This window comes from Corvus brachyrhynchos, unplaced genomic scaffold, assembly GCF_000691975.1.
Source record: "Corvus brachyrhynchos isolate BGI_N302 unplaced genomic scaffold, ASM69197v1 scaffold37, whole genome shotgun sequence".
In the NCBI taxonomy this organism is placed as follows: domain Eukaryota; kingdom Metazoa; phylum Chordata; class Aves; order Passeriformes; family Corvidae; genus Corvus; species Corvus brachyrhynchos.
Window position 1 is genome coordinate 56,127 of NW_008239289.1, and position 27,050 is coordinate 83,176.

Below are 27,050 nucleotides of genomic sequence, written 5' to 3' on the forward strand. Positions count from 1 at the left end.
GCTCAAGGCAGATCTATGGTGTTCTGGTGAAGAGCTAAGAGGGAAGCCTGTGGATATCAGAGAGGGTGGGGAGGAGGAAGACACTTTTCTCTTCTCTGGAAAAAGCAGCTTTTTAACAATAACTGACACTCAGCAATAAGAGATGTTGTCAGTTACAGTGTTCCATGTTGAACAATGGCCTTCAAACACATCCTTGAGAATTAGAAACTGATACATTGAATGCGGAATAATGCCAGGACACTGGTGTTACTGCTTTGCTGGGATGTTTTTTTTCCTTTAAAAGAAAAAAGTAGCAAACCATACAGATTGTATGGTATCTCATTTTTAGTAGGCAGACACCCATGGCACTGCTGGAAGAGTAGTGTACAAGCCATGAAACGCTGCATTGACCTGTTACTTAAACAATCTTTGGATTATGGGAATTTTTGCCACTAGCTCAGCTATCTAGGTACTTAGTCATAAGGAATCGTAATAAAGGCCTAGAATGCCATCAAGTGGCTTTTGCTATGTCAAAAAAGGAGAGTGATATGCAGATTTTTTCATCAGAATATTAAACTAAAATGGCTCTCTTTGTCTTTGATACGAAATAGAATTGGAAGTATATTTCTGTTAGTAGCATTTTGAGTGTAAAATATTGTCACCAAGCAGAAGAAAACAGAGTCCATAAAGGAAAACCACAAAACACCAGCACTTTGTTCATTGATATTTTCCATTACATCACTTGTCCTATGGTGTGGAAATACTATTATGACTATAATGCTTTTTTTTTCCTTACAAGTGTAAGGAATGAGTTTCTGCAGAGTGTGTGAGTCTTGCAAGTATTACACATATATCCAGCACAATGAGGCCAGAGGCTTCAGGTACATTTCTGTGACACTTTTAGTGGTTTCTCTCTTTAGTGGTTTCTCTCTTAGGTTTTTGCACCACTTGGGGATAATCTGGGAAAAAAAATAAAGCAACAAGAGGTTTGATTTTAAAATAACACGTTCAGCTAATTGTACTGATTGTGTAGATTTAAGATATGTGAGTATGGCAGCCTCCAGTGATCTTTGCAAACTTTTAATTGAAATGAATTGAAGAATAACAGGTAAAAACTTCCCTTTCATTGGTTTTTTCCTTCCCTTTTACTCTCTTTTACTTCTGATATGTTGAAAGGCCACTGATGTTTCCACTTGCTTCTGGTCTGTCCATATGTTTTAACATAATCTGGCTTTGCAGAGGAAACTTCTGTCAATGTATGTTTATGAATTTTTTGTACCTGACTGCTATGTTGTATAAAGTATTTTCAATATTTGGAGTTACTTTTACTATGTTTGGCTGAAGAAATGTAGATAACAAACCCATCAAAGGAATAGTTAAATGGTGTAATGCGTTAAGAAGAATGTGAAGCAGATCTGCTGCTGGGTTCTGGAATCTGTGCCCAGCTTCTTGGGTGGTTTTGCTATTCCTGGTTGAAATGTTAGAAAGGGGAAAAAACAGCTTCTTTTCTGGTGACTGACTTGTGTGATGCAATTTTGATTAGCTAGATCTGCCTTGTTCAGTGAAGTTAATGTGGTTTGATGGGACCTTGATTACGAAGCAATCATCTCTGTTGATAGTAAACAGTTAGTCTCTTTCAGCAGAGATGGGAATGATGCCCTTTGTCTTGTTTGAAGTATGATTTGTTGGTTCAAGTTCTGGTTAAATTCAAAAGGACAGTGTGGGTGGAATGGGAGAGAATATAGTACTAGGAGCAGAAGTTTATGGCAGACTCCACAGTCCTCATAGCATTGGGTCTTTATTGTCTTGACTGGCGCTGAGACACTAAAGAGGGAGAGGGTCATTTTGTCGTTGAAGCACTTGCAGTGTAAAGGGTTATGAAAGAAAGGTCTGGTTACAAGACATACAATTTAAGATAACTCTGCTCCCTTACTTCCCATATTCCTTTAAGATGAAGGAAAATTCAAATATCAAGGACTACTGGTTTGTGGACTACTGTGGAAAGACAGCAGTGAGCATAAACATGGGGCTGATGAATGAAAGTATTTTTTAGAGTTTAAATCTTGATAAGAATTAACAATAGTTTTTTGTTACCATGCAAATGCAGTCTCAATGATAGTATGTCCTGTCACTGTAGTAAGAGTGATGTTAAAACATTCTAAAGGGACTCTAGGTAAAGGGGTTGTGTTTGATTTCTTTTTGTTTTGTTTTGCTTACTGTGTGCTGGTCTCTGCTCCATGGTATAAAGGAGATAATCCCACATGTGACAGGCTGAAAAAATTTGAGTGTGTTGTGGAAACACTTATTTCTTCAAAGAATTCTTGAACAAGAAATTAAGCAATGCTTCACGCCAGAATGTCTGTATGGTTTAATTGTTGAGGGTCTCATTCTGACAGCTTTATGCATGTAGGGGCCCAGCTTCTTGCCTGGTGGTCGTTTTAGCCCCAGGGGTGTTACGGGTGGGTTGAGGACCCAAGTGATTGAAAAAGTATGTCCCTGTTCGGGCTTGGGAATCTCATCTCCCACTCTGCCAACTGGTTACAGATCAGTCTTCTGTTTTATGGTCTAGGAAGAAATCAATATATATGCTTAATTTCTGCTCACACTGTTGCAGAACTAAACTTTGGCAGTAATTCAGATCACCAGTGTCAAGCTTACTGGGACTGAGAAAAATGTAACAAATTAGACCAGATCTGTAGCTTGGACCTACATTTCTTGTCCTCCTCATCTGGATGTGGTCTTGATTCAGCTAACAGGCTGAATTAATTGACATTGCCTCCCACATGCTTTGGCTAGAGACACTACAGGGGAGGTTACATGAAGTATATGAACTCTAGCTGACTGGGGTTTTTGTAGAAAGGAAGACAGTGTTCTATTCTTATGCAATGTTTTCTGGCACGGCAAATTGTGTATGGCTCCCTCTACAGCCTGTCGACTCAGCAGTCTACCTCTGCCTCTTTTCTTTTTTTTCTTATTTTTTTTTCCCCACCATGTTTTAATATGGAGCACACTGTTCAGCTCATGTGGGTTTAGAAACAGATGTTGTACATGAACAATCTCCTGCATCACAGCGTGTTCAGCCAGGTACTGGGCCATTGGGGTAAATAAGCTGTAGACTGACCTTTCTGCTAAACTCAAACTGCATCTCCTTATATGAACTTGGCATTTTTTCTTTTTTTTATTTAAGGCTGAAAGAAATACTTCTGCTCACTTACTCTTTCCAAATTATTTAGTAGAAGAGTGTAAATTAAAGCCATTTATCTTGAAATGTGCTTTTGAAGCAGACTGTTTATACAAGTGTAAGAAATTGTAACACAGTGTTTCTTCTGGTCTGCCAGGTAAAGGTTTTCCTTTTTTCTTCCTCTTTTTTAATTTTTACACATGGGATATTGGTTATAATGTAGAAAAAACAGAGGCTCTGGTTTATGCATCAATATTTCAGTACAGTAGCAGTAAAGGTATTGTTATGCGGAATGTGGGGGGTTTTTTCAGAGATACTAAAAGCTGTTCCTAGTTTTAGAGTTACACTGTGATCAGTTTGAGAAAGAATAGGCCCCGCACGTAGTCAGGGTATTTTGACTGAAGAGTGCTCATCAAGGGAATGCAGAATAAGCAGGTACTGGCTAATACAAAGTGCTTAATATTTATCCATCAGTTGGTGGACGAGTGAGTCGGGAGTTAAATTACACACGGCAGAAGATTGGAGAAGAGGCCATGTTCAACCCCCAGCTCATGATCCAGACTCCACAGGAAGATGGTGCTAATGTACTAACAACAGAAGCACTCCGACAGCACCTTGACTCTGCGCTTCAGGCCAGCAGAGTACATGTCTATATGTACAACAGGTGAGGGGAAAATCAAAAGTTTTCTTGATCATCTGTAGCAACTGAAAAAGGGACACATGCTTTCCTCAGTGTGTTTTTAAATGGCTAGCACTTCTGAGCCTTTCCCATAGGGTTGTGTTTTGATTTGAGTGTCACTGGTTTCTGATAGCTTGACATTGTGGCATGATAGCAGCAATAAGTTGGCATTGAACAAGTACGATGGGGTAAATGGTGTTGGAAGAGATTCTGAGAGCACACATGTGAGCCGTGCTACAGCAGGCAGCATTTCTTTTGATGCACGCTGTAGCACGGAGGAAAGGAATGATGTCTGTGATCTTAAACCAAGAACCTTATGGATGGGATTCCTAACGTTGAACATCCTTCCATATTAGAGTTGAATTCACTTGCTAATATCATAATGAGGTACATAATGACTGTGAATAGTGGCACAGGTTAGTGTTCTTCCAATAGTTTGGATGTAAAGGGAAATGCGGATATGTTGGAAATGTCAGCAGGTGGAATAAGAGCTGCTTAGTAACATAGATAGCAGAGCATGCCTTAAAGATGAACATTGAAAGTTGGGAGTTGTGTGTTGCCCAACAAAGAAATAATAATGGTGCACCTTAGGAAGGTACCAGCACGGGGCTAGGATGCCTCCCTGAAAAATGGTTCTTTCAGGGTTACTACTTACACAGTGGTGTGCCTAGGAGTCCTGCCTGTGAGGCACAAAGCTCCCTGTCTTTCAGCAGATCTCAGCGCACCCAGCTGGTTCCTCCATGAGCTAATGCTAAGGCTCCAATTATCTTTTACGCACCTCCTGCCCTGTCTAAGTCCTCAGAAGCCATGGTAGTGGAAGTTGTAATACAGCTGAAGTAGGAAGGCAGAAATCTTAATGGTTTATTTTCTTCTGCATGTCTTGGTCAGCTGCGTATATTTGAGTCCTCTGAGCTGGAGGTGGCTTTTCTCTTACTTGTGTCACTGAGTGATATCTTCAGTCACAAGCAGTCTCATGTATTTCTGATGTATTTCAGAAATATTTCAGGTGTATTTCTGTCCCATTAACATGTGTTGACTAGGCTGTACGTTCAAAAGCACCTCCCTTATTTTGGATGAGTTTTACAGAGATTATGAAAACAACTGAAACGAAGGTCTACTTTGTAATGACAAAAAGAAAGGCGAGGTCTTGTATATCTATTTTTTAATAACATTTGCCTTAATTGATTTGCTGCTTGAGGCCAGTATGTGTATATGAATGTCTGTTACGTTTTCAAAATAACTTCTCAGTAATTGTGGAAGAAGAAAATATTTGTCCTTCATGTTTCTTACAGACAGTGGAAATTGGAACATTTATGTTACAAATCAGGAGAACTCATCACAGAAGCAGGTTACATGGACCAGGTATGTGTAGCAGGCATTTAATTACAAGGTTTGTGTATTTTCATGATTCAGCTTGTGCTACTTTGATTATATTCTAGTGACTGTGTTTTTCTTCTTTCTGATTTTGACAGATCATAGAATATCTTTATCCTTGCTTAATTATCACTCCTTTGGACTGCTTCTGGGAGGGAGCAAAGCTACAGTCAGGAACTGCCTATCTATTGTAAGGAATTTTTTTATAACTTTCTGGTCTGACTCTTTTTAATTGTATAACTGTGTACAACTTTTCAGTTGCATTTCCATTGTTTATTCAGATTCTAATCTAACAGAAAAAATAAAATGTAAAGAGTAGTGTCTCTACATAAAAAATACGCATGGAATTTTTTGTTTTTCGTTTAACAAAAAGTTTAAGTGTTTCTATGAGATTATTTGTAAACCTCAATTTAAGTCCTCTGTTATTTTTCCTGTGCTGCTACCATGCAAATTAAAATGTAAATTCTGAATTGAAGTTTTAAGAATTTTATGCTTTGCTTTTCTTTTCCCAGAACAAACTTGCTTATGGTGGATTTTTTTCCCCCATAAAATACAAAAACAGTGATTGGCTGGGAATTTTAGACATAAGAAAATGTCTTGGGTTAATTCCCAAGTCTTCCTGAGGAATAAAGAACAAATCCTTTGCTTCAGAGATCATTAAAGAAACCATATAGTATCTTTTATGGGTGGTTTCTCACAGTTTACAAGTGTGATATTAGATGCCCTGAATTCTTTAAAGAGTTAATTGTTAATCCGTGCAGGCATTTTCTGTTAATTATGCAAGAGTTAGCATTTGAGTTATTGTTTCTGTCCTGGTTTGCATGTCTCTGCAAAAGCAATTTGCAATGGCCATCTCCTAACCTTTAGTGTACAGTTTTAGATGGGGAAATAAGGGGGTTTGTGTTTTCTGGTTGGGAGATTCGGAATAATGACTTAAGCCTGGTTAAGCAGATACAGTGTGGTTTGAACCACAGAATAAGGCAGTCAAAAGCCTTTCTAGTCTGTCAACATCACAAATTCAGAAGTGGGGGGTGGGAGATGTGACAGTGATAGTGGTGACAGCCATGGTAGCAGGAAAGCTTGATGGTTGATAGTCAAGCTGCCGGGGCATTTGAAGGAGCACAGTATTGTTACAGATAAACAAAGATCAGTTATATTGATTGATTACATTTGCAAGATGATTATTAGACTAGCAAGAAGTAATCTGATACTATGAGAAAGGCTTTCTTTCCTCAGCCCCCTCTATTCTTTCCCTCTCCCCTCCCCCCTAATTCTTTGAAGCAGCAGTTGGCTGCTTTTTTGTTATTTAGGTTCTTGATAATTTGTTTTGCTTTGTTTGTAAGTGAAGGTATTTTAAACCGGTTTTATAAGATAACTTTGTAAGAACCAAGTATTTTTGTCAAAGTTACAACTGGGCTGCAGGAAAAGTACATCAACAAATCTAATTAAAGCATGCCTTACATTTTATGAAACAGCCTTACCAGAAAAGGTTTTAATTTGTAGCAGAAAATAACTCAGTTATTTGTTCAAATATGAATTTTAAAGTATGTTTATTTCAGACCTTCTTTTGTCTTTTTTTCTATGTGTCTTTTTCTCCTGGTTGCTCTTTCAGAGGGAAGCCTCCTTTGCAGTGGATCAACTTTGACCCTTTAGAATTCTTGGAAGAGTTAAAGAAAATAAACTACCAAGTGGAGAGCTGGGAAGAAATGCTGAATAAAGCAGAGGTTGGTCATGGTTATATGGATCGACCCTGCCTGAATCCTGCTGATCCCGATTGCCCAATCACAGCTCCCAATAAAAATTCCACCAAAGTAAGTTTGCTTGTCGTTGTGCATGTCTTTTCAAGGGAGACTGGGGGGTGGGGAAGGGTGGGGGGGAAGGTCAAACAGAATAGAAGAAAGTACCATTTTCTTCCAAGTGGTACATAGTTTGTATTCTTGCATGATGTAATTTTTCTGGTCCTGTTACCTGCTTTTAGCTCACGGTCATACATTTTGCCTCCTTGTGTGATGCAATGCTTAATGCTGTGCATTTAGAATGAAAGTACAGTTCTCAGCTATGCTGTGGCTGTGGCACTGCAGTGATGTGGCATTTCAGTGAACCGGTGCCTCAGACAGACAATAGCCGCTGCTGGAACACAGCTGCTGCTGCCCACCCGTACCACACTGCAAAGCCTTGCCTCAAGTAGCACCAGTTTTGTTGATTTTTGTGATGACTTCGAAGTCATGTGCCTTGAATTTATATATCCCTTTATCAGTCACATTAGACTTCGGAGAAATGCCATCTGGTCAACAAGCATCTGGGTGATTTCTTCAACTTGATTTGTTGAATGCATTTCTTCTAGTAGACTACCCAGATGGTCTTTAACATCCATGATTCTAGGTCACTGGGTGCTGAATTAAGGTATGAGTTTGTCTGAAGTTATGAAACCTATTAATTGCTTCTTTATAACTTTTTCTAGCCTCTTGATGTAGCCCTTGTTTTGAGTGGTGGATGCTATGGACTATCAAGAAAATACATGCATTGGCAGGAGGAGCTGATTATAGGTGGTACAGTCAAGAACAGTTCTGGTAAACTTGTCAGGTAAAAAAATATTTAAAGAAAATGTCTGTTTTAATTTCTTAAGAGTTCATTTTTTGGAGCGCAGTCGGTGGATGATGCAAAATCTATTGCCCTTCATGTGTATTATAAATTTTACTTTAGGGTGACGTCTTAGGAGAGCAGAATTTAAAAGAATGCTTAGGCAGTTGTTTAAACTTACCATGGTGTCATTGTTTCCTGCTTCTCACCTCAGAATGATAGTGTATGTTGCTCAGAAAGAAAGCTTCTTGCTGGCAGCTTTGCTGTTTAGAATGTATGTATAAAGCACTGAACAGTGTGTAAAGCACTGAACACCTTTGAGAATATTTTGCAATATGATCAAAGGAAAAAGGAAAAAAAAATAATGTGAGTAATGTGCTCACTCATTTGACTTCTCTCAGAATTCCAAAATATCCACTGAATGTTTTATTCAGGGTCAATACAGAAAATAGTCTATTTTTATGTCCCTGTATTGTTAATACAGCTTTGAGTGGTAAAACAAACCCCTTTGTTTTAGACTTCCAAACGAAGACATGGAACATTGGACTTTAGTGGGGGAAAAAACTGTGTAATTTAACTCTTCTGAAAAATGCAGGCCAAACTAAACAAAATGAAGCATAATTTTTCCAGGGAACTTTTAAACTTTTTAGCATTCACACAATACATTGATAGGTCTTTCAAGAGATAGACAAATAAGGCACTTCTAGTGAAAAATAAAATGGTTCCTCCTGGTTAATAAGAACTTCTGAAGTTGTTGGATGCAGTTGCATACTGTGCAAATTCAGGATGGATTCCCCTTGTGTACTCCACACAACTTATGAGGCATGAGGAGCTTAACTACCACTTCTCTCCAAGGGATGAAAAAGACCAAGGTCTTCAAATGACGTTTTGCCAACAACATTTACAAGACCTTGTAGAAATAACTGTTCCTGTGGCATTCTCGCGGCAATCTGTCTTATCAAGCATGATCTTTATAACAGATTTGTAGGGTTATATTCTTTTCTCCTGAAACTGATCCTCCTGAAAATAATGTCAAAACTCTTATTAACTTCAGTGAAACCAGATTTAGCCTCAATACTTGCATGGAGCAGTACAGCTGCACCAGATACACAGTAGAATAATTATACTCTGTTCAATTTTAATACAAGCATGTGCCCTATAAAATCAAGAACTCAAGCAAGCTCCTGTTAGAATTGCGTTTGGGACTTCATGCCATGAAAATATTTTCCTGAAAATGCTCAGTTTATGCCTCTTTCTCCTCTCTCTATGTCACAGTGCCCAGGCTTTGCAAACCATGTTTCAGTTAATGACCCCTAAGCAAATGTATGAGCATTTCAAGGGGTATGAATATGTTTCGCATATCAACTGGAATGAGGACAAGGCAGCAGCAATTCTGGAAGCCTGGCAGAGGATGTATGTTGAGGTAAAATTGAAAATAACTTAGATACTATACTACAAAGTCCTACTAAGATCCACTGCCTTCTGTCACAGTTCTTTACAGTATTTCTTTTAAGAAAGATGCTTAAACCAGAATGGAGTCATTGCCTCCCTGTTCTTAAGGGTTCTTTTGGGGATTTGTTGGTTGGGTATTTTTTCCAGTAAGAAGCTGCTTGGTTATTCCCATATGAGAAGCCATGAAGGTTTTAGTTTTTGCTGTCTGGGACAATTTTGCTTTGTTGGGGCTGAGAAGAAACCAAAGGGCTAACTGGAATTTAAAAGCTTTTGGTTGGTGTGGTTATTGTAGAGATGTCTGGAAAACATTAGCCAGTCATGGGTTGCTCTCTCAACGGCAGCCCAGGTGGGGAGGCTGTGTGACAATGTCTGGCCTCTGTGTCCCAAACCTTGACCTCCACTGTGCTGTTTCTGACCTCTGCAAATGGCCAGGCAGGGAGGGGCAAAGAGATGGCTGGCCTGAGGTTAAATGCAACACTGGTACTGCATCGTGGAGTTACAGGAAGGGATTCAAGTTAAATGTTTGTAATGAGCTGGGCATGCAGTAGGCTTTCCCCAAGGGTGCAAATTCTGTCTCATAATCAGCGGCTTGCCAGAAAAAAATTGCGAAACACACTTTTGTAGCATCAGTGTAATGTCTGTCTAGAGCATGAGCTTTAGCAGGAACATTGAGGCAAAAAGAGTTGATTTCAGAGGTGTGCTGTAGTAGATGGTAATGACTTCTTTTGAATAAATGACTAAAATAAAAGAAAAAATTCTTTATTCACACAAAGTTTCATTTTTGTTTTCATAGGTTGTTCATCAAAGTGTTGCACAAAACTCTACTCAGAAGGTGCTCTCCTTTACTACGACCACCCTGGATGACATTTTGAAGTCATTTTCTGATGTCAGTGCTATCAGAGTAGCTAGTGGCTACTTACTAATGGTAATAAAATAAATCTATTTACTCTCCTTTGGTAGTGGAGCAAGACTTAAAAATCTGCTTTACTGTTACCAGTTAGTAGTCCAGAATATTTTACAAATATTTAAAATAAAAACTACAGTTTGTAAACTTCACCTCAGGCTTCTCACCTGTTCTACTTTGTAACCTTTGTGACATGCCTATTCTGATTAAAAACTGTGTGAGGATCTGTAGGTTGGGTGGGGAGAGACAGCTAATAGAGAAGGATCCATTCTAATATTTTTGGTTTTTTCCCCCAAATTCCCCACTCTGCTCCTCTCCTTAGCTTGCCTATGCCTGTTTAACGATGCTGCGGTGGGACTGTGCCAAGTCTCAGGGTGCTGTGGGGCTGGCAGGAGTCTTGTTGGTTGCACTCTCGGTGGCTGCAGGATTGGGCCTGTGCTCATTGATTGGAATTTCCTTTAATGCTGCCACAACTCAGGTATTTAGAAAACACAAGTCTGCTGTAAATCACAAGTACTCTGTTAATGAATGAACACAAGTGAATCTTTGAGAAGTAAAGTGCTGAAAAAATATTTTGGCTCTAGATTTTTACTTGTGCTGTTTTCCTATTTCATAGCTTATGCTGTGATAAATTAAATGGTCATGATGCCACGTGATATTGAAGGGAAAAGCTGGTATTATGTAGTATGTATAATTCTGTGTTGTTTGGTTTTTCTGCGTCCCAATATGAGTGGAGGCATGCAGTTTTACCTATGGAGCTGCAGATTTATTTTTACATCTGAATATACAAGGATGTTCAAATTCTGAAAATACTTTGAATGTACCTTGAATTATTATCAGATATTCTTTGTCTATCCAAAATTTGAATTACTTATGGTGAGAATTCATACCTGTAAATGGTATACTTTAAGTTCCTCAGCTATATTCCAGAATAAAAGTTAATACCTGTATTGCATCCTTTTCATTTTCATTTTACCCTTGGATTTGTGTAGAGTGTAATGTAAAAGTTGCTTTAATTAGCCATTTAATGGCTAGCTGCATGGCAGATCATAAAACAACCTGTTTGGGTTTTGCTTTGTTTTGTTTCTTTCCCAAGGTTTTGCCTTTTCTTGCGCTGGGAGTTGGTGTAGACGATGTTTTCCTTCTGGCACATGCATTTAGTGAAACAGGACAGAATAAGAGAATTCCATTTGAGGTAATGACAAAATGGAGATTTGGGGGAAAATAAAACAAAAAGTTTCATATAGAAACAGATAATCATATCCAGAATTAATCAGTAGAGGTTTTCCTAGGGTCTAGAAATTCTTATTTCTGTCAAAGTAGGAAATTATAGCAATACATGTGGTCCTAGAAGGTTTTGGAATGTTCACATTCTTGTTTTTTGTTGTTTTGGGTTTTTTTTGTAGTCTTAGGTTTATTTTGTCTTGAAATTTTAATGTATAAAGTGTTACATAAAGACTAATTTCCATAACCCAAATTCTGCCAAAAATTTCAGTGAAAGTTAATGCAAATTTAGGAACAAACTCAAATCGGAATCTTGACAATTAAATGATAGAATGATTTTAATAAAAGAACACACAAGAGATAAGGGGGAAAGAGAGGGAAGACAGTTACCTTTACTTATTTGTTGTGGCCCTAAAATGGAGTTATTTTCTATATTTTTCTCTCATTTTTATTTTCTGAAGCTTATAATTGACCATGACAAAACATAACATATAACTGATAGGAAGTCTAAGGTGTCATCACTTGTATGATCCTTTACTTTTATTAGTCTTTTTAGTCTCAGTCCAACGTTTCATATCCAAAGTACATCCCATTTTAAACTAATGTATATTTGCTGATTTTGTTTTGCACAAGCAGTCTTCCATGTGCTCTCTCCAGCTGGCTCTGCCTGCAGGCAATACAGCCTCACTCTACTATAATCTCTGCCTTCTTCATAGTAGCCCTTTGGGTTAGGAAAGGGTCATGTGTTTATCTTGATTTCTTGCTGGATTTTGTGTGTAGTCCCTAGACTTGGTGGTGTTCTTTTTGTTTGTTTTGTTACATATTTTTTCAAGATGTGTAGCTATGTTGTGCCTCTATGCTGTTAATACATGCTTATTTTGTCTGAAAAACGAGAACACCAACTGATTCCACTGGTAAAAATTACATCTTTCTCAACTGCAGATGTATTTGCTATGTTGTCAGTACCCATTTAGTTTTGTGTTTTGAAGCTAGAATCAACTCTAATGATGTTTTCTACCCTCAAAAAACTTGAGTGCTTCATCTGTATTCCTACTGAACAGTAAACTTAGTATATAGTTTTCTCACATATTCTCAAATGAAAATATATATTTAGAATTTAATGGTAATAATTTTTCACTGCAACTGTGTTATATCTGTAGGATGATCCTTTCATTTGCAGGACATCACTTTATTCACTTGACTTTTAAGATACATCATTTGTTTTGCAGGACAGAACAGGTGAATGTTTGAAGCGAACAGGAGCAAGTGTAGCCCTTACATCTATCAGCAATGTTACTGCTTTCTTTATGGCTGCCTTAATTCCTATTCCAGCTTTAAGAGCATTTTCACTCCAAGTAAGTTTATATCCTATTTTGTTAGCTCTTATGCACTGGTGAAGTCTGACGATGATACTTGTTAGTAATAGCATTGAAGCCTGGTCTTGGTGCTGCTGCAGTTCACTGAACCAGTACATCACTGCTGTTTACCACAACTGCTGTCTGCCCTTGATTCTCCTGCTCCCTTTTCTCATGCACAGAGTCTCTCACATCCTATCAGCAGGTGAAAGAATACAGATGGGTTGAGAGCAAAACCCAAGCTACATGTAACTGAGCAGAAACAAGCTTCCAGAAAGATTCACATTGTGAAGTCGAGAGCAGTAGTCTGCAGTGTAGTGTGTACTGTAATGTTCCTCGGCCGCAATTTAATCCTTTCATTTATGTTTGTCCAATTTGCTGCTCTTAAAAACTACAAATGTAATGACAGCAGTATGTATGCATTTGTAATATTAATAATTACTGTAGCACTTTTTACTGCTTTACTCCCAGTAATTTTAGCAAACTTGGAGAAAACTTCAAGAATTTCGTGTTCCGGATGCTTAGAGAGAAAATGTGAATTTTATGTGCTAAACCATGCATTCCTTGCTCTCTCTTTGTCGTCTTGAATTTTTTGTGATAATATACCTTCAGAAATATGAAATATTTATGATATTGGAGAAGGATTTCTTCTAAAAGTGCAGACTGAAGAAAGCTTTGGGAGTTTCTCCCCTGACACAAGCAATTTATTGCACTATAGAGCACTGTACTATTTCAATAGTTATTTTTCTTCTTTTTCCCCTACCCCCTGAGCAGGGACATTTTCAACTAGACTTCTCTGGGCAACTTGTTCCCAGTGTTTTCCTACCCAAATTTCAAAGAAGCCTTCTTTCTTATAGCTAATCTAAACCTACCCTCTTTCAGTTTAAAGCCATTCCCCCCATTTGGTCACTACATGCCCTTGTGAAAAGCCCCTCTCCAGCCTCCTTGTAGCCCCCTTTAGGTACTGGGAAGCTGCTGTAAGGTTCCCCCAGAAATTTATCTTCTCCAGGCTGAGGAATCCAATTCTCTCAGCCTTTTATCACAGGAGAGGTGCTCAATCCCTCTAATTACCTTCGTAACCCTCCTCTGGACTCAGTCCAATGGGTTGCTGTGCTGGGACCCCAGAGCTGGATGCAGTGTTCCAGGTGGGGTCTCACCAGGGCAGAGCAGAGGGGCAGAATCCCCTCCCTCCCCTGCTGCCCACACTGCTTTGGATGCAGCCCAGGACACGTTTGTCTCTCTGGGCTGTGAGTGCCCATGGCTGGGTCATGTCCAGCCTCTCCCCCACCAGCAGCCCCCAGCCTGTGCTGATACCAGGATATCAGGTACAAGTGCAGGTGCAGGACTCAGGTGCAGGACCATGCACTTGGCTTTGCTGAACCTCATGAGGTTCCCATGGTAAAGACTAAGCTAAATGTGTGAAATACTTTTGGTAGTATATCACTTCTTCCACTGGAAGAAGTTATTTACGTTTCCTGAGTCTGTGGACCAATTTCAAACATTTAACATGTACCTTCAGCAGCTAACAGGATACTGGAGGTCATCGGACTCTGTAGTACCTGTGCTAAATGCATTTTATAAAGAAGTATTCAACACTGGTGGGCCATTTTGTTGCAATCACACTGCTGAGGTGTTGAGTGTGAGCCACCAATATTAATTCTCTCTTATCTGATCAGATTTTGCTCTTTTTTTTTCTTGTTTTCACTCTTCAACTTCAGAATGTGACAGGTTGTCTTTGGAACATATATTGGAGACAACAGCTGTAATTGATACTGTAATCAGTTAACTTACATATGCCTTTCCTAAAGTAATTTATTTTTGCCTACTGCCATGCTACAGAATGAGTCACTGAAAGTTTAAAAACAAAGTCTGCATAGCAAAATGACAAACAAAAAGTTTCCAGTGAGATTTCTACGTATTATTGTATGAACATGTTGATACTATTCAGAATAAAAACATCCAAGTCTTTAATAAGGCAGTGATTGATATGGAATTTATGTGTAGGAACCCACATGAGAGTCCAGAAATTAGTGTTTGAATTGCTCAAACTTTTCTCACTTGGTAATTTGTCTTTGCTAGAACGTAGTAGCCCCTTATATGTATATAAGAGGTGAAATGTGCAAAAAAGGAGCAGTGGGAGGCCTATAATGGGTATTCATTGATGTCAGAGCAACATACATACACTTATAAGTTAGCAACCACTAAAACAAACATCTATTAGTTGCTTTGCCCAGCTTCACCAGGTAAAATCAAAGTCAGGTGATACTTTAATCACAGTGCTTGGAATCAGAGAACCATGCAGTTTTGGTGGGTGGTCTGTATTTATGTATGGATTTCTTTATTTACAGTCTCCTTCCTCTCTCTCCCTCTTATTCAGACTTGTTTAAACAAGAAATCCTTGCCATCTTTGATGTTTTCCTAGCAAAACTTAAAAAGCAGTGAAATACTGCATTTACTTTTCACATATACAGATAGATCTTCTAATCTAGATAGTGAGTTTTTAATAGAGGGGCTTAAAAACGAAGGATTGCTCTTGACCTTGTTTTGCTCTTCATTCATTACAAGGTAATTGTCAACTTCTCTGTAATTTTGAGTCCCAGTATTGGTAAAATAGCTTGGTTGCTGGGGGAGAATAAACAGTTTCCTGCATCTGCAAGCCAAACTTCTAGTTAGAAGCTCATGTTTTGCACATCAGTGCCTTCTCCTATCTCAGCTTCTGTCATATTCTACCAGCTAAAGCAGTTCACTGATACCTCTGAGTTGTTAATTTACTTTATGGAACTCAAGCACTGCAAGCCTGATGCTGTCTCTTAGGAGTTTGCTAGGGTTAGCTCTTTCCAAAATTTAAAAAGTCGAATTTAGGTCTATTGAAAGTGAGATCTTTGAGGTTATTTACATGCACAAGTAGGAACTGTTTTAGCTCTTTCAATTTTCTAAATTTTTATCTGTTGATCTTATTAGCCCCTTGTTTAAACAGTTTTAGGGCTTTGAGATTGCTGAATATGACCCAAATACTCAGTCGTAAGAATCATCTCTAAGAGTACTCAGGACTTTGAAGGAGTAGGTCCTGAATTTTCAGATGCATTTCGTTTCTTAAAATGGTGGTGAAGGAAGAGGTTATCAGAGAAATCCACTGGAAGTTTTGAAGTTTACAGTAGCAGTGTCTTAAACATAGCCCTTTGTTTTGAATATAAATGAAGGAAGGCAAGGCTGAGTGTAACTACCTTTGGGCTGCATTATTTCCTAAGACAGACTATTCAGAGACCATCACACAGTAAATTCTGCCCAGGAAAGATAAGGTAAAAAAAATTGTCAAACTCTTCTTTCTTACATCAGAAACTTCCTTCCGTAACAGCAGAGTGGTGTGGATCCACTAATGAGCAGAGCACTTTTCCCAATAAGTGTTAGAAGTAACTTTTTTCCTCGCCATAAGAATGGCAAGTTTTTTTCCTAAATGTAGAAGTCCATTACCAGGTGGCAGTGGTGGGTTTCTGGAGAGAAAGAATGTATGTTTTTAAGCTCATTCCATTATCTTACTCTGCTGAAATGGTTTGTCCCCCACCTTTATTTACATAATTTACCTTTCCCTGCCCCTGACATGAGAATTTAACAAGCAAAATTAAAGCCTACGGAAAAAGTGGGCGGGGGACGAGGATCCGAGCCTGTACCATGTCAGGAGGGAGCTGCAGATAGAGAGCAGTAAGGGTGGAAGTTTTCTTGACAGACCTCCTCATCTGTTCATCACCTCTGGCTATGCAGCACACCCGGTCTCCTTGGGTGGGCTGCCAGGAATGGCACACAGCAGCACATACTTCAGCGGGGCCCCAGCACATACCTACCAGCCTGGCTCCCCACTCCCTTGCTGCCTCCAGCACAGACTGCCATTCTTCTGTCTCCGTTAACTGTTGCAGCAGCAATAATATTTTTAGGCTGTGCATTATGAAAAGATGCAAAAACCGTAGCCTGTTTCTCAGGAAGTGACCAACATAATTTTTTCTGTTTAATGGAATTTTTTTACAGCTCTCTGATCTCATTTCACTGAATGCCTTCATTTCACACCCTTGAGTAGGTCCCATTTTATTCCTTCTGGACTAATCTTACCTTTGTTGATTTCCCAAGGAAAAGGTCTAAGGCCCTTTTCTCTCCCTTTTGACCAATGGTCTCTGATGGTGTGAGAGAAGATGCCCTGTTGCCAGAAATCCTAAGCATGCTTTCAGCCTAGGTGCTGCCTGTACTCTGGAAGCTTTGCTGCCACAGTTCATTGTTGCTTTTAGAGATTATGGCTGTTGTCACGTTCTCAGTTCTCATACTTCCTCATTCTTCAATTCTTTGTGTATGAATGGCACTGGGAAGAAAGCAGTGGCAGATGCATTGGGTCAGGGACTGAATCACTCCTCAGCAATTCTTCCTTCCCTCCCCTTATCAAGTCACAGGGTGGGTTTTTTTGATGGGAAAACAAATTAGAATTCATACAAGAACTTACTTAGTTGTGAAAACTGAGAACTGTTAATCATTGTAATGCCAGAGAGATGGGCGAGAGAGAGTGTGCAATATATAAGAAGTGCAATATTAAGCCCTTGGAATCTATTTAAATTCAAATCAGAACAGAGATTGCTTTGAAATATTTTACTTGCAGAGTGGTTAGTACATCAACACTGGGATGGCACAGTGGAAAATCTAGTTGTTCAAAACCAGATTTCATGTAAGTAGGCAGACTTATTGTGTGTTGTTGGATTAGTTTTGATGCTTCCTAAAAAAAAATCAGATGTCAGTATAACTAACTTCAATGGCATTACTACCACACAGTTAAGTATTAGTTTTCAGGTTTAGTATTCTTGGAGATTCAAGGATGTTGGGGTCTAGAGAGGGAACTGATATGGCGTGAAGTATTTGCAGTTTATGGAGCAGAAACAGAGGACTTCTGTTAGTTTTTCAGCCGTGCTGAGAGGAGTAAGAATTATTGAGTCAGACCTCAGCTGTTTTTTCCAAATCTCAGTAAATCTTAGCTGATCCTTGATACAAGATCTTGGTTAGGCACAACTAATTATTCATGTTATATGGGTGATTCAACCTTTTTTTGGTTTAGCACCAGTAAAGAAAGCAGTTGTAAGAACGAGGTCCAAAACACCTTTCTTTCAACAGCAGCCATTTGTTTTTCTGACAGATTGAATTAATTCTAGAGAGGATCAAAAGCAGATCACTTAATTTTAAAGTCTTGGCTATGACCTTGCATACCTTTCTGTGTGAATATTTATAAATCATTAAATAGTTATTGGATCTTTTCTCACAAAGATGGTTAAATACTAATTTGGCTTCAAGTACCAGGTAGGTTCTGTTTTAGTAACCATGTCTACAGACAACCAGCAGTCCTAAAATCTTACTTCAAGCAGGCTAGAGACCAGAAAAGAGAAACAGCAATAAAACCCACTTTTGTATGCAGTATATTTATGATTGAAATGACTGGAAAATATTCACATAACTAGTTGGTTCTGTCATTTTCAGAATAGTAAAAACAGTATCTAAGCTTTTTATTATACTCTGACAGTTTCAAAACTGTAGAAAACATTCAGTGTGTTATTACTTTGATTTTGGATTTTGGATATCACATCATGGATTTTGGATATCACATCACTTGTGCTGCCAGACATCTCAAGATCAAAAGAAGCCATACATTTCTTTTGAAAAAAAAGAGATCACATTTATATTGGGTCATTTTTGTAGCCCAACTTTTGTTCTTCTTTAAGACTGTTTCAACCAAGCAGTCATTATTTCAGAAGTTACAGGTGGAGGCACATGATAGTTTGTATATGGACTACCTTAACATGAAACTGAGCTATTGTTGAGATGGCTACTGCTTTCCTAATGGGTAAAACATAAGGCTTTCATGGGTTGGTTTTTTTCCAGCAGTTGGTGGCTGAACCATTTTTTTCCCTGTGTTTCTCCTACTCTTACAACTGTCTTCCAGTTCTCAGTGCCCAGCTTTCCCTTTGTGATGGCTAGTGCTCCTAACAATTCTGCATTACAAATAAATGCTATCAATAATAATGATAGATGCTGCACCACATATGTTTATGGAAATTCTCTGGGAATCTCTGTGTGGGAAAGGGTTTGGAGTATGGTTTGAAAGGGGGTGGGCGGGAAGGTTGTTTTTTTCATTATGTGATACTTGCATTACAAATTAAATCAAGTATTCTTGTTCCAATTTAAGACTCATTTTGGTAGACTGGCTCGTAAATCAAACTCTGTTAAACACAGGCATATTAATACATATATTTGCTATGTGGTGTTGGTTTAATTTTCATTCTCCTTTAAAAATAATCCCTGAAAAATTCACAATGCTGGTCTTTCTTGGCCAAACTTTTAAGTATTTATTTTACTAAACAGATTTGTTTCTTTAAAATTTACTGAATCTTCATTTCCGATTTAATAACATGCTTTAATATTATTGTGATGCTTAAATTGCTTCAGATCCCATAAATGTAAGAACTTCAGTTCTAGTTTCAGGTTTGCTTCCATTTTATTTTGCCTTGACACTCTAAATATGTCAGAATTTTATGTAAAAATACGATTACTGAGTAAACAGACTCTGTTTTTCTACTTTAAAAATAATCACGACATATCCAGGCACAGATGTATTAGAATAATACAAGGTTTAGTGTTAAAATAAATCATTTCACTGCAAGAGACTTACCATAATGAAATGGGAATGTAAATATCTCTCAGTTTGCTCAGGCAAAAGCTTGAAAGCATCAGATCGGTTGCAGTGGTAAACGGGGATGAGAATTGAAAGGGATTTTTGTGCTTTGTAAAGCTGATGCCCTACTTGAAATTTAGCAACATCACTTATCCTGTGATTGTCTCTAGGCAGCAGTTGTGGTGGTGTTCAATTTTGCTATGGTTCTGCTGATTTTCCCTGCTATCCTGAGCATGGACCTTTATCGTCGGGAAGACAGGAGACTGGACATATTTTGCTGTTTTACAAGGTGAGAGTGAGCAGTAGGTTGATGTGTGAGCTGTGTCCTTTCTGTGGTCACCAATCAGTGCTTCCATTCCTTGTCAGGAGTGGGAGTTATTCATTAAACTGGGGTCAGCATGTTATTGTTATAATTTCATTGCTAGTGACTGGCTTACATTTGCTACTTTGTTTTTTACCTGTCTGAAGGGAAAAGCTAAAATATATGTCTCACTCTCCCTCTCTTCCCCCACATCCCCTTTCCCCCACACTTTTCCCATCATTCCTACATATGTTCATTTTGACTGTTGGAAAACAACTTTCTGAAAGCAGATGAAACATCCACAATTTAAGTACATCTTGAAGTATTTTTAGAATGTTATGCGGTACTGCAAGGTGTCCAGTGCCAGTACTGGCTAATCTTGGAAAGCTGTACATAACTCAGGATACTAAGAAGCCTGACTTACAGTAAATCATTATGTGTTAATTTTTACGCTTTTATGCCTTTAAACCGAAACAAGTAAGCTGTAAAATTACTTCCCCTTGGGTGAGTTTTTCATAGAATTATAAGGAATGATCAGTACCATTACAGGATAATGCTTGATGAAGTGTCTGTTGTGGCTGCAGTGGTAATCTATTAGGGTTTTGCATAGACTAAAGGGAATACTTAATTACTTCTGTGATTTTTTTTCTCTTCATATTGCCCACCCTTCCTAGGAATGAATCCTTTCATTAATACTTTAATGTTTTCTTGACTTATAAAATATTCTGTCAGTGTATGGCAAGTGGTTTCAACCTGCCTCCCAAAAGTCTGAGATGTTACCCAGAAGGCCCAAATATTATTTAACAGTTACTTCAGTTGTTCTAAACAGAAGAACTAAGTATGTCATGTGTTTGCCTCTTCATCTAAGTATCTTAATTCTCAGCGTACATACAGAGATGCAAACTGACAGACTTACTGTGCATTCAGACTCTGCACAACTACCTGATGAGCATGTGTAATTAATGGGGTGATGTGTGTACATGTCAATGTCTTCAGACAGATGCTGTTTCCTTCTTCCTGGAGGACAAGAAATATTCTCAAGAAATATTCTCAGGGCCCTACACTATGAACCGTGTCTGAGAAATGTTTCTTAAAGGCACAGAATGAAATTAACATCTAAGTGTTGCATGTAATTAGCGTAAACCGTCTAATAGAAGTAGAAGCAATCTCAGATTAAAGCATGTTACCCTATCTAGCCTGATTAAAATAAGGATCTGTCCAAATGCGATCAGATGTTTTTCTCTTCTCTTACAGTCCATGTGTCACTAGAGTGATTCAGGTTGAGCCTCAAGCGTATGTGGAAAACGAGAGTACTTGCTACAGTCCTCCACCCCCATACAGCAGCCACAGTTTTGCACATGAAACTCAGATTACAATGCAATCCACAGTGCAGCTGCGCACAGAATATGATCCTCACACGCAGGTGTACTACACCACAGCAGAGCCTCGCTCAGAAATATCTGTGCAGCCAGTGACAGTGACACAAGACAACCTGAGCTGCCAGAGCCCAGAAAGCACAAGCTCGACGAGGGATTTACTTTCCCAATTCTCAGACTCCAGTATACACTGCCTTGAGCAACCCTGTACGAAGTGGACACTCTCATCTTTTGCAGAAAAGCATTATGCTCCGTTCCTCCTAAAACCAAGAGCCAAGGTAATCAGGGAACTGTTTACCTGTTTTTCAAAATTAGACTTCTGCCTTGCCCAGTAAGAAAATTATCCCGGCAGTGGTATTAAATATAAGGCATAAATACAACTCTTGTGGAATAACAGTTTTTAATAATTTCACAGCTGATTTCTTATTTTGAAAGTTTTATCTTACAAGTGCTGTAGATACATACTTCAAATGTATGTTACAAGTGAGGGTTCTGGTGACTTTTAGTAATATAAAGTAACTTTTAAACTTTATTACGATATAAATTTCTCATCCCTGAAGCAGAGCCCCTTCAAGGAAGAACAAGTGAGCTTAATCTTGTAGTATGTACATGGTTGAAAAAAAGCAAGAAAAATAAAAAGCTTGAAAGTACTGATGGATGTTAATTTTGAATTTGGCTTTGTAGTATGACGTTATGAATGGTTAGTTCCTTTAAAAACCTAAAATCAAATATGTTTCTGTTTTCTATTGCAGATTGTGGTTATTTTTCTTTTTCTGGGTTTACTTGGGCTCAGCCTCTATGGAACTACCCGGGTGAGAGATGGACTAGATCTCACAGACATTGTACCACGGGAAACACGGGAATATGACTTCATTGCTGCACAGTTCAAATACTTTTCATTCTACAACATGTATATTGTGACACAGAAAGCAGACTATCCAAATGTCCAGCACTTACTTTATGAACTTCACAGAAGTTTCAGCAATGTGACATATGTTTTGTTGGAAGAGGACAGGCAGCTCCCCAAAATGTGGTTGCACTACTTTCGAGACTGGCTGCAAGGTAAGAGAGCATTACACAAACTTTTCTTAATTTGGGAGAAAGAACAGTTGTTCACCCTGGTGTTGCTGCCTTGTTCAAATACAGTCATGCAGTTAAAGACTGTGAGCAGTGGGGAGAATGCCTGTGTGCTGCTTCAAACCCACGTGTGGACTCACTGTCACTTAAATTCTTTGTGTTTAAGTTTACTCCCCAGTAAGACAGTTTTGAAGCTTTAAGTGATTATATCCATGCCATTCATGTCTAAGCAGCTGATGAGGCTTTATGCATTATGGCCAAATATGGCTCCCTGTCTTGGTTAAATAAATATTTGCTGAGTGTTTTTAGAGCAGTAAATGAAAAATCCCAGTCGGTGATGTATTCTGACACAGACTTAACTTTCAGGTCTTGAGTGGTCTTGCTGGGACTGCTGGCACGAAGAAAATTCAGTGTGGCTTATGTGTTTTATTGGATTGGGAACTTATTGCATATTCTAGGTTTCCAATCAACTACCCTCACCCTTTCTGTGGTGCTGCTTTTCTGTGCTGAAGTGTAACAGGGTGGGGAAAGATGAAGAGAAGGCATGGCTTTTCAGGTATTATGATGATAATTATATTGAAGTCAAGTAATTAAAGATATTGAAGATACTATAATTGCACGCGTTGAGACAAATAACTGGTTAATATTTAAAATAAGGAGTACTGTTACATCTTAGCAAATATAACAGCAAACATACCTTGCCCAGGATTACTTTGGTCCTACCTGTGTCTTTCTATTGGGAAAATTTCTAGGAAGCTTTTGCCAAAAGAAAAATAAATGGTGCTGACCTAGTGAGACTGTAAATTTTAAACTTAATTGTGTACAGATGCTCACTGCAGCCAATGATTCTCAGAGATCATGTAGGTAAATTTTATTCCTTCTGAAAATATGTTGAACAATATTAGGAAAGCAGATGCATGTAAGTGACAAATCTTCACAAAATGAGCAAGTTTCCCATGTGTTTAATGCATTGCTAAATAATGCAAAGCAGTATTTAGCTATTAGCTTTGTGGGTTTTTAATAGTTTTTAAATACATTGGATCCATTCATTGCAGTCTACTCACTAGAAGTTTTATTTAAAATATTTTCCTCACATAAGCACATTGAACTGTAAGTGAAGGCATTACTGGCAGGAAGAAAATTCAGCATAGCTTAGATGTTTGCTGGATTGGAACCTTACTATACTTTCTAGACTTCTAAGCAATCGTCTTTCTACATGCTTTTCTAAATTTTCTTAAACCTCTTCTGTTTACTTTGTTTCTTTTGTGGTTATTTTTTGCTGCTGTTCCAAAACAGTAGGAAGAAATGCGTCTGGTGTCCCCCCTTCTGCTTTTTCCCCCTCCCCCATGAGGGAGATGGAAATCTGAGATTGTGTTCAGGAAGCTTTATTAGTGCTCAACTTCAGCACGGTCTGCCAATGATAAAGTCAGGAGGAGGTGCCCTTGGATCTGCTCCCTTGCAGGCTACTCAAAGTGAACTGCTGGAGGCTAGCCCACTTGGTGTTACTCCCAGGAGTACTTGCATTCCCAGTGCCCCTCTGTCAGGCGCATCACATACCTTCTCAAACCTCTTCCACTTGGGGTGCCTCCCTGTGCTCTCTGTAATCCTTTGTGTTCCTCTTGTGCTAAGGACTGTTGGTGTGGCCAAGGGCCTGCATGTCTCCTTCTCATGCTGTATGTCTGTGCTCGTGTGTGTTCTTTCCAGACATGCTCTTCTCATAGGGGTGTTCCTTTTTTGTACTTAGTTCATTCAGCATATAGTTACTTTTCCCCTCCAGTCCATGCCTGCCTATCCTTATTTGTCCTCAGCTTTTCTTCCACTAGAGGAGCTGTGTGTATTCCTGGTACCCAGGGTATACTGACAGGCTGCATGGAGCCTGTTACAGTAGATGTTATGTTAAAATGTTACAGTAGAATGGTCAGGGAGACTCCAGGAAGCAGTAGTGACTTGCTGTGGTCCATGTGACATGTGTGATGGAAGGCACATTGATTGGCCTCTTGATCACACACAGCTTTAGAATTAATCATTATGATTATTAATTAGTATTTAGGTCTGTATATTTACCTCTTCTCCCCACCTTTCCTGAGAGGATCACAGTTACTACAGCCCTGTAAAGTTGCAGGGCTGTCTTCAGAGAGTGTGATACTGCATTCAAAGGGCTGTAAAGGAGGATATTGAGATGTATCAATAGAAAGAAGTTATGTTTTCAAGTGGTACAGGGCATTGATGTTACGGGGGGAGCTAGACTGTTGTACTAAAAGCTGCCACACTTGTCCTAGTTGGGGAATTATTTAAAGGTCCAGACTAATAGGCAGAATAACACCTGAATGTTACCAACTGTGGCTGGTGCCAAAGGAGTCAAGGGAAGGGAAGATGAAGATAGAATTTACAAACAAGGTACAGGCTTAGGCTGGATTCAGGGAGAATCCTCTGTGAGGTGAAACAGTTCTACTGGCATAGTTTTATGTGCTGGAAGGACTGGATAATTGAAGTAGGAACAGCTTTGAACTGCGTGGCTAATTCCTGCCGACTTGACTGTGAATCCAGTGCCAGAGGTTAATGGCTCAAGGTGGCCTTCTGACACATACACATTTGTCCAGCAGGACGGATGTCACAACACGTGAACAAAACCATTTTTTATCAAGAAGGCATCTTTGGCTTAGCTGTATGCTCTTCCACATCTAATAGCAGTGGAGTGTGTCTTCTGCCTCACGCACTTCTCTTTCCAGAGATCCCTTGTACTTCGCTTTCTAGTATCATACTATGTTACCATATTTTCTCTTACTGAAAATGCAACAGAGGAAAAGTTAACACTAATCACTCACTTCAGCTGTAAATGTTTTTGTTAGTGACCGAATGTAAATGAGGTAGCTTGGATTCCTTGATACTTCTAATTAGGCTTGTTTTTTTAAAGAGAAATCTTATCTGGTGTTTCATGGTGGCAGCTGCTCACATGAGTCAGTAGGAATTCCTTCCTCACCCCCACTGCCACATTCTGCATAATTTTGGATGTTGTCACTTTCTTATGAAGCACTAAGCAAAAGTGACTGCTGATGTGAAAAAATCCCATCTTTAAGATTTTTTAAATTCTCTTAATTTCTATATTTTTTTTCTGCAAAAAGATGTCAGCAAGATACTTTCATCTTTCTGCCCAGAAACGTATCATTAATCCAATTTATAACAGATTAAATGTCTTTTAAAATAATTTTTATGAACATGTTTGCTTTGAAAGCAGCAAACTCTACTACCAATTTCAAAGTGTAATGGCAAATTTTAATTATTGAAAGTTTGAAATTCTTCAGAAATTAAGTACAACTGACAGTGGTTTCTTGATATTCTTCCTGAAACGTTTCAGTTTCAGCAAAGTGAGTAATAAAATGATCCAGAATGGAAAGTGGTTAAGCTGGCTGAAGAATAAAGATGTGAAAGGGAGCAGGGTTTGAAGGATGACCAAACTTGTGAAAACGGGGGAGCAGGGGGAGATGTAAGAGAGCTGATTTCAGCTACTGTAGTAATGTTTAAAAGTACGTACCCTTTTTTGCAGCCTCAGACTGGTAATGTCATATGCCAATGGATTTATTTGTTATTGTGTCTGTGGAGCCCTGTGACAGGGGTGGGATGTTTACTTGAAAGCTCTGACGTGCTGTCTATCACAGCAGATTGTGTGCTCCTCCTGCAGAAAGGGGACACTTTTACTGGAAGTTGCACTATTCTTAGGTCATCTCCTTTTCCATGTGCTTTTCTGACAGCCTCCTCTTAAACTTCCCAAAGTCATTGTGTTTCTTGTCACTGATATGATAGCCCAAGTACTCTCACCTGGCCACTTCGTGAGAAACTGACATTGAGCTGGACTTAGCACAGAAGGGATGGATTGGTATTTTTGTATACTCTAACCAGTGTTTCCCATCTCTGTGATGCCAGCAAACAGTGCTTATTTTAAAGGGAACCTCAAAGTCCTTTGGTGATGCCAGAAAACCTGATGGCAAATCGTCCTCCTGAGCTAGTGCTAGAGGACTGAATGCAGAGATCTAGGAGGCTTCTTTCATCATTTGGTTCTCAGCCTCTTAGCTTCACATGATTTGACATGGTTTAGCAAGACAACATGGGAGGCAGTTTTCTAAGGAAGAGGGGACAGGTTGGTAAATGGGAAAGGGTACTGGAGGTAGTGTCAGCCAGGTGCATTTTCTCTTCCAGTGCCCTTATCTCAGTAGAGCTGTAGCTAACCTACCCAGCCTGCAGCAAGTTTTCATTACAGTTCCTCAGGCCATCTGTGAGGTGGTTTGATGATTTCCTCCACCGCCACTCCCCTGGCCGTTTTCTTCCCTTCCCTGGACATGTGGTTTGTCACCTGCTTGCACAGAGCCTCCTTGTACTGGGCTGTGGCTTCCTGTACTAAATCTGATCCAAATTTCTGCTGTGAGGTATTCCCTCCCCCTTGAAGGGTGGCGAGGAGGAAAATAACAGTTGAGAGTGAATAGGTGTTGGCTGTGATCTTTACATGTGCTGGCAGCAGATCCCATGACTTGTATTAGCTGCGCAAGTTGAACAGATGGAACAAATTGACAAAATCGTGTTCACTCATGCTGTGCTTGAGGAGCAGCTGAGTTGCTGTTTGAAGTTGAAGGTTTGAGTGTGTTTTTCTCCCCCCTTGTAGTGGAATTTCTGGTTATAGGGTAGAAGCTATTGCCCCAGTGCTCTGCAGTAGTCCAAAACAGTAATGAGAGCGGTGTGTGTCCTCCTCTGTGGCTCAGTGTGCTCCGCTAGGGTTTTGGTGAGGCAGAGGCGAGTAAGCAGAATGTTTCCCTTCTAGGCAACAGACTAAATGCCTCCTCTGGTTGTAAGGTGGTGAAGCTGGATGAGGGCTGAGCTCAGCC

At 39.2% G+C, this 27,050-nt stretch overlaps 1 protein-coding gene across 2 annotated transcripts in view; it reads left to right on the forward strand.

Annotated features, from left to right (window-relative positions):
• The first annotated feature begins 3,603 nt into the window (after positions 1–3,603).
• Positions 3,604–27,050, forward strand: part of PTCH1 (patched 1) — a 42,392-nt gene continuing 18,945 nt past the window's right edge. The window contains exons 1-13 of one of the 2 annotated variants that reach the window (XR_001864023.1): positions 3,604–3,824; positions 5,132–5,201; positions 5,312–5,403; positions 6,826–7,024; positions 7,675–7,796; positions 9,069–9,216; positions 10,039–10,170; positions 10,472–10,627; positions 11,246–11,344; positions 12,603–12,728; positions 19,593–19,711; positions 20,978–21,377; positions 21,852–22,161. Coding sequence is in view for 1 of the 2 variants with exons in the window: in XM_017740457.1 (XP_017595946.1) it covers positions 3,694–3,824; positions 5,132–5,201; positions 5,312–5,403; positions 6,826–7,024; positions 7,675–7,796; positions 9,069–9,216; positions 10,039–10,170; positions 10,472–10,627; positions 11,246–11,344; positions 12,603–12,728; positions 19,593–19,711; positions 20,978–21,377; positions 21,852–22,161 (2,104 nt within the window). In the remaining variant the exon portion in view is untranslated. The remainder of the gene's footprint in view (positions 3,825–5,131; positions 5,202–5,311; positions 5,404–6,825; positions 7,025–7,674; positions 7,797–9,068; positions 9,217–10,038; positions 10,171–10,471; positions 10,628–11,245; positions 11,345–12,602; positions 12,729–19,592; positions 19,712–20,977; positions 21,378–21,851; positions 22,162–27,050) is intronic. The other variant, XM_017740457.1, reaches the window with a different exon arrangement.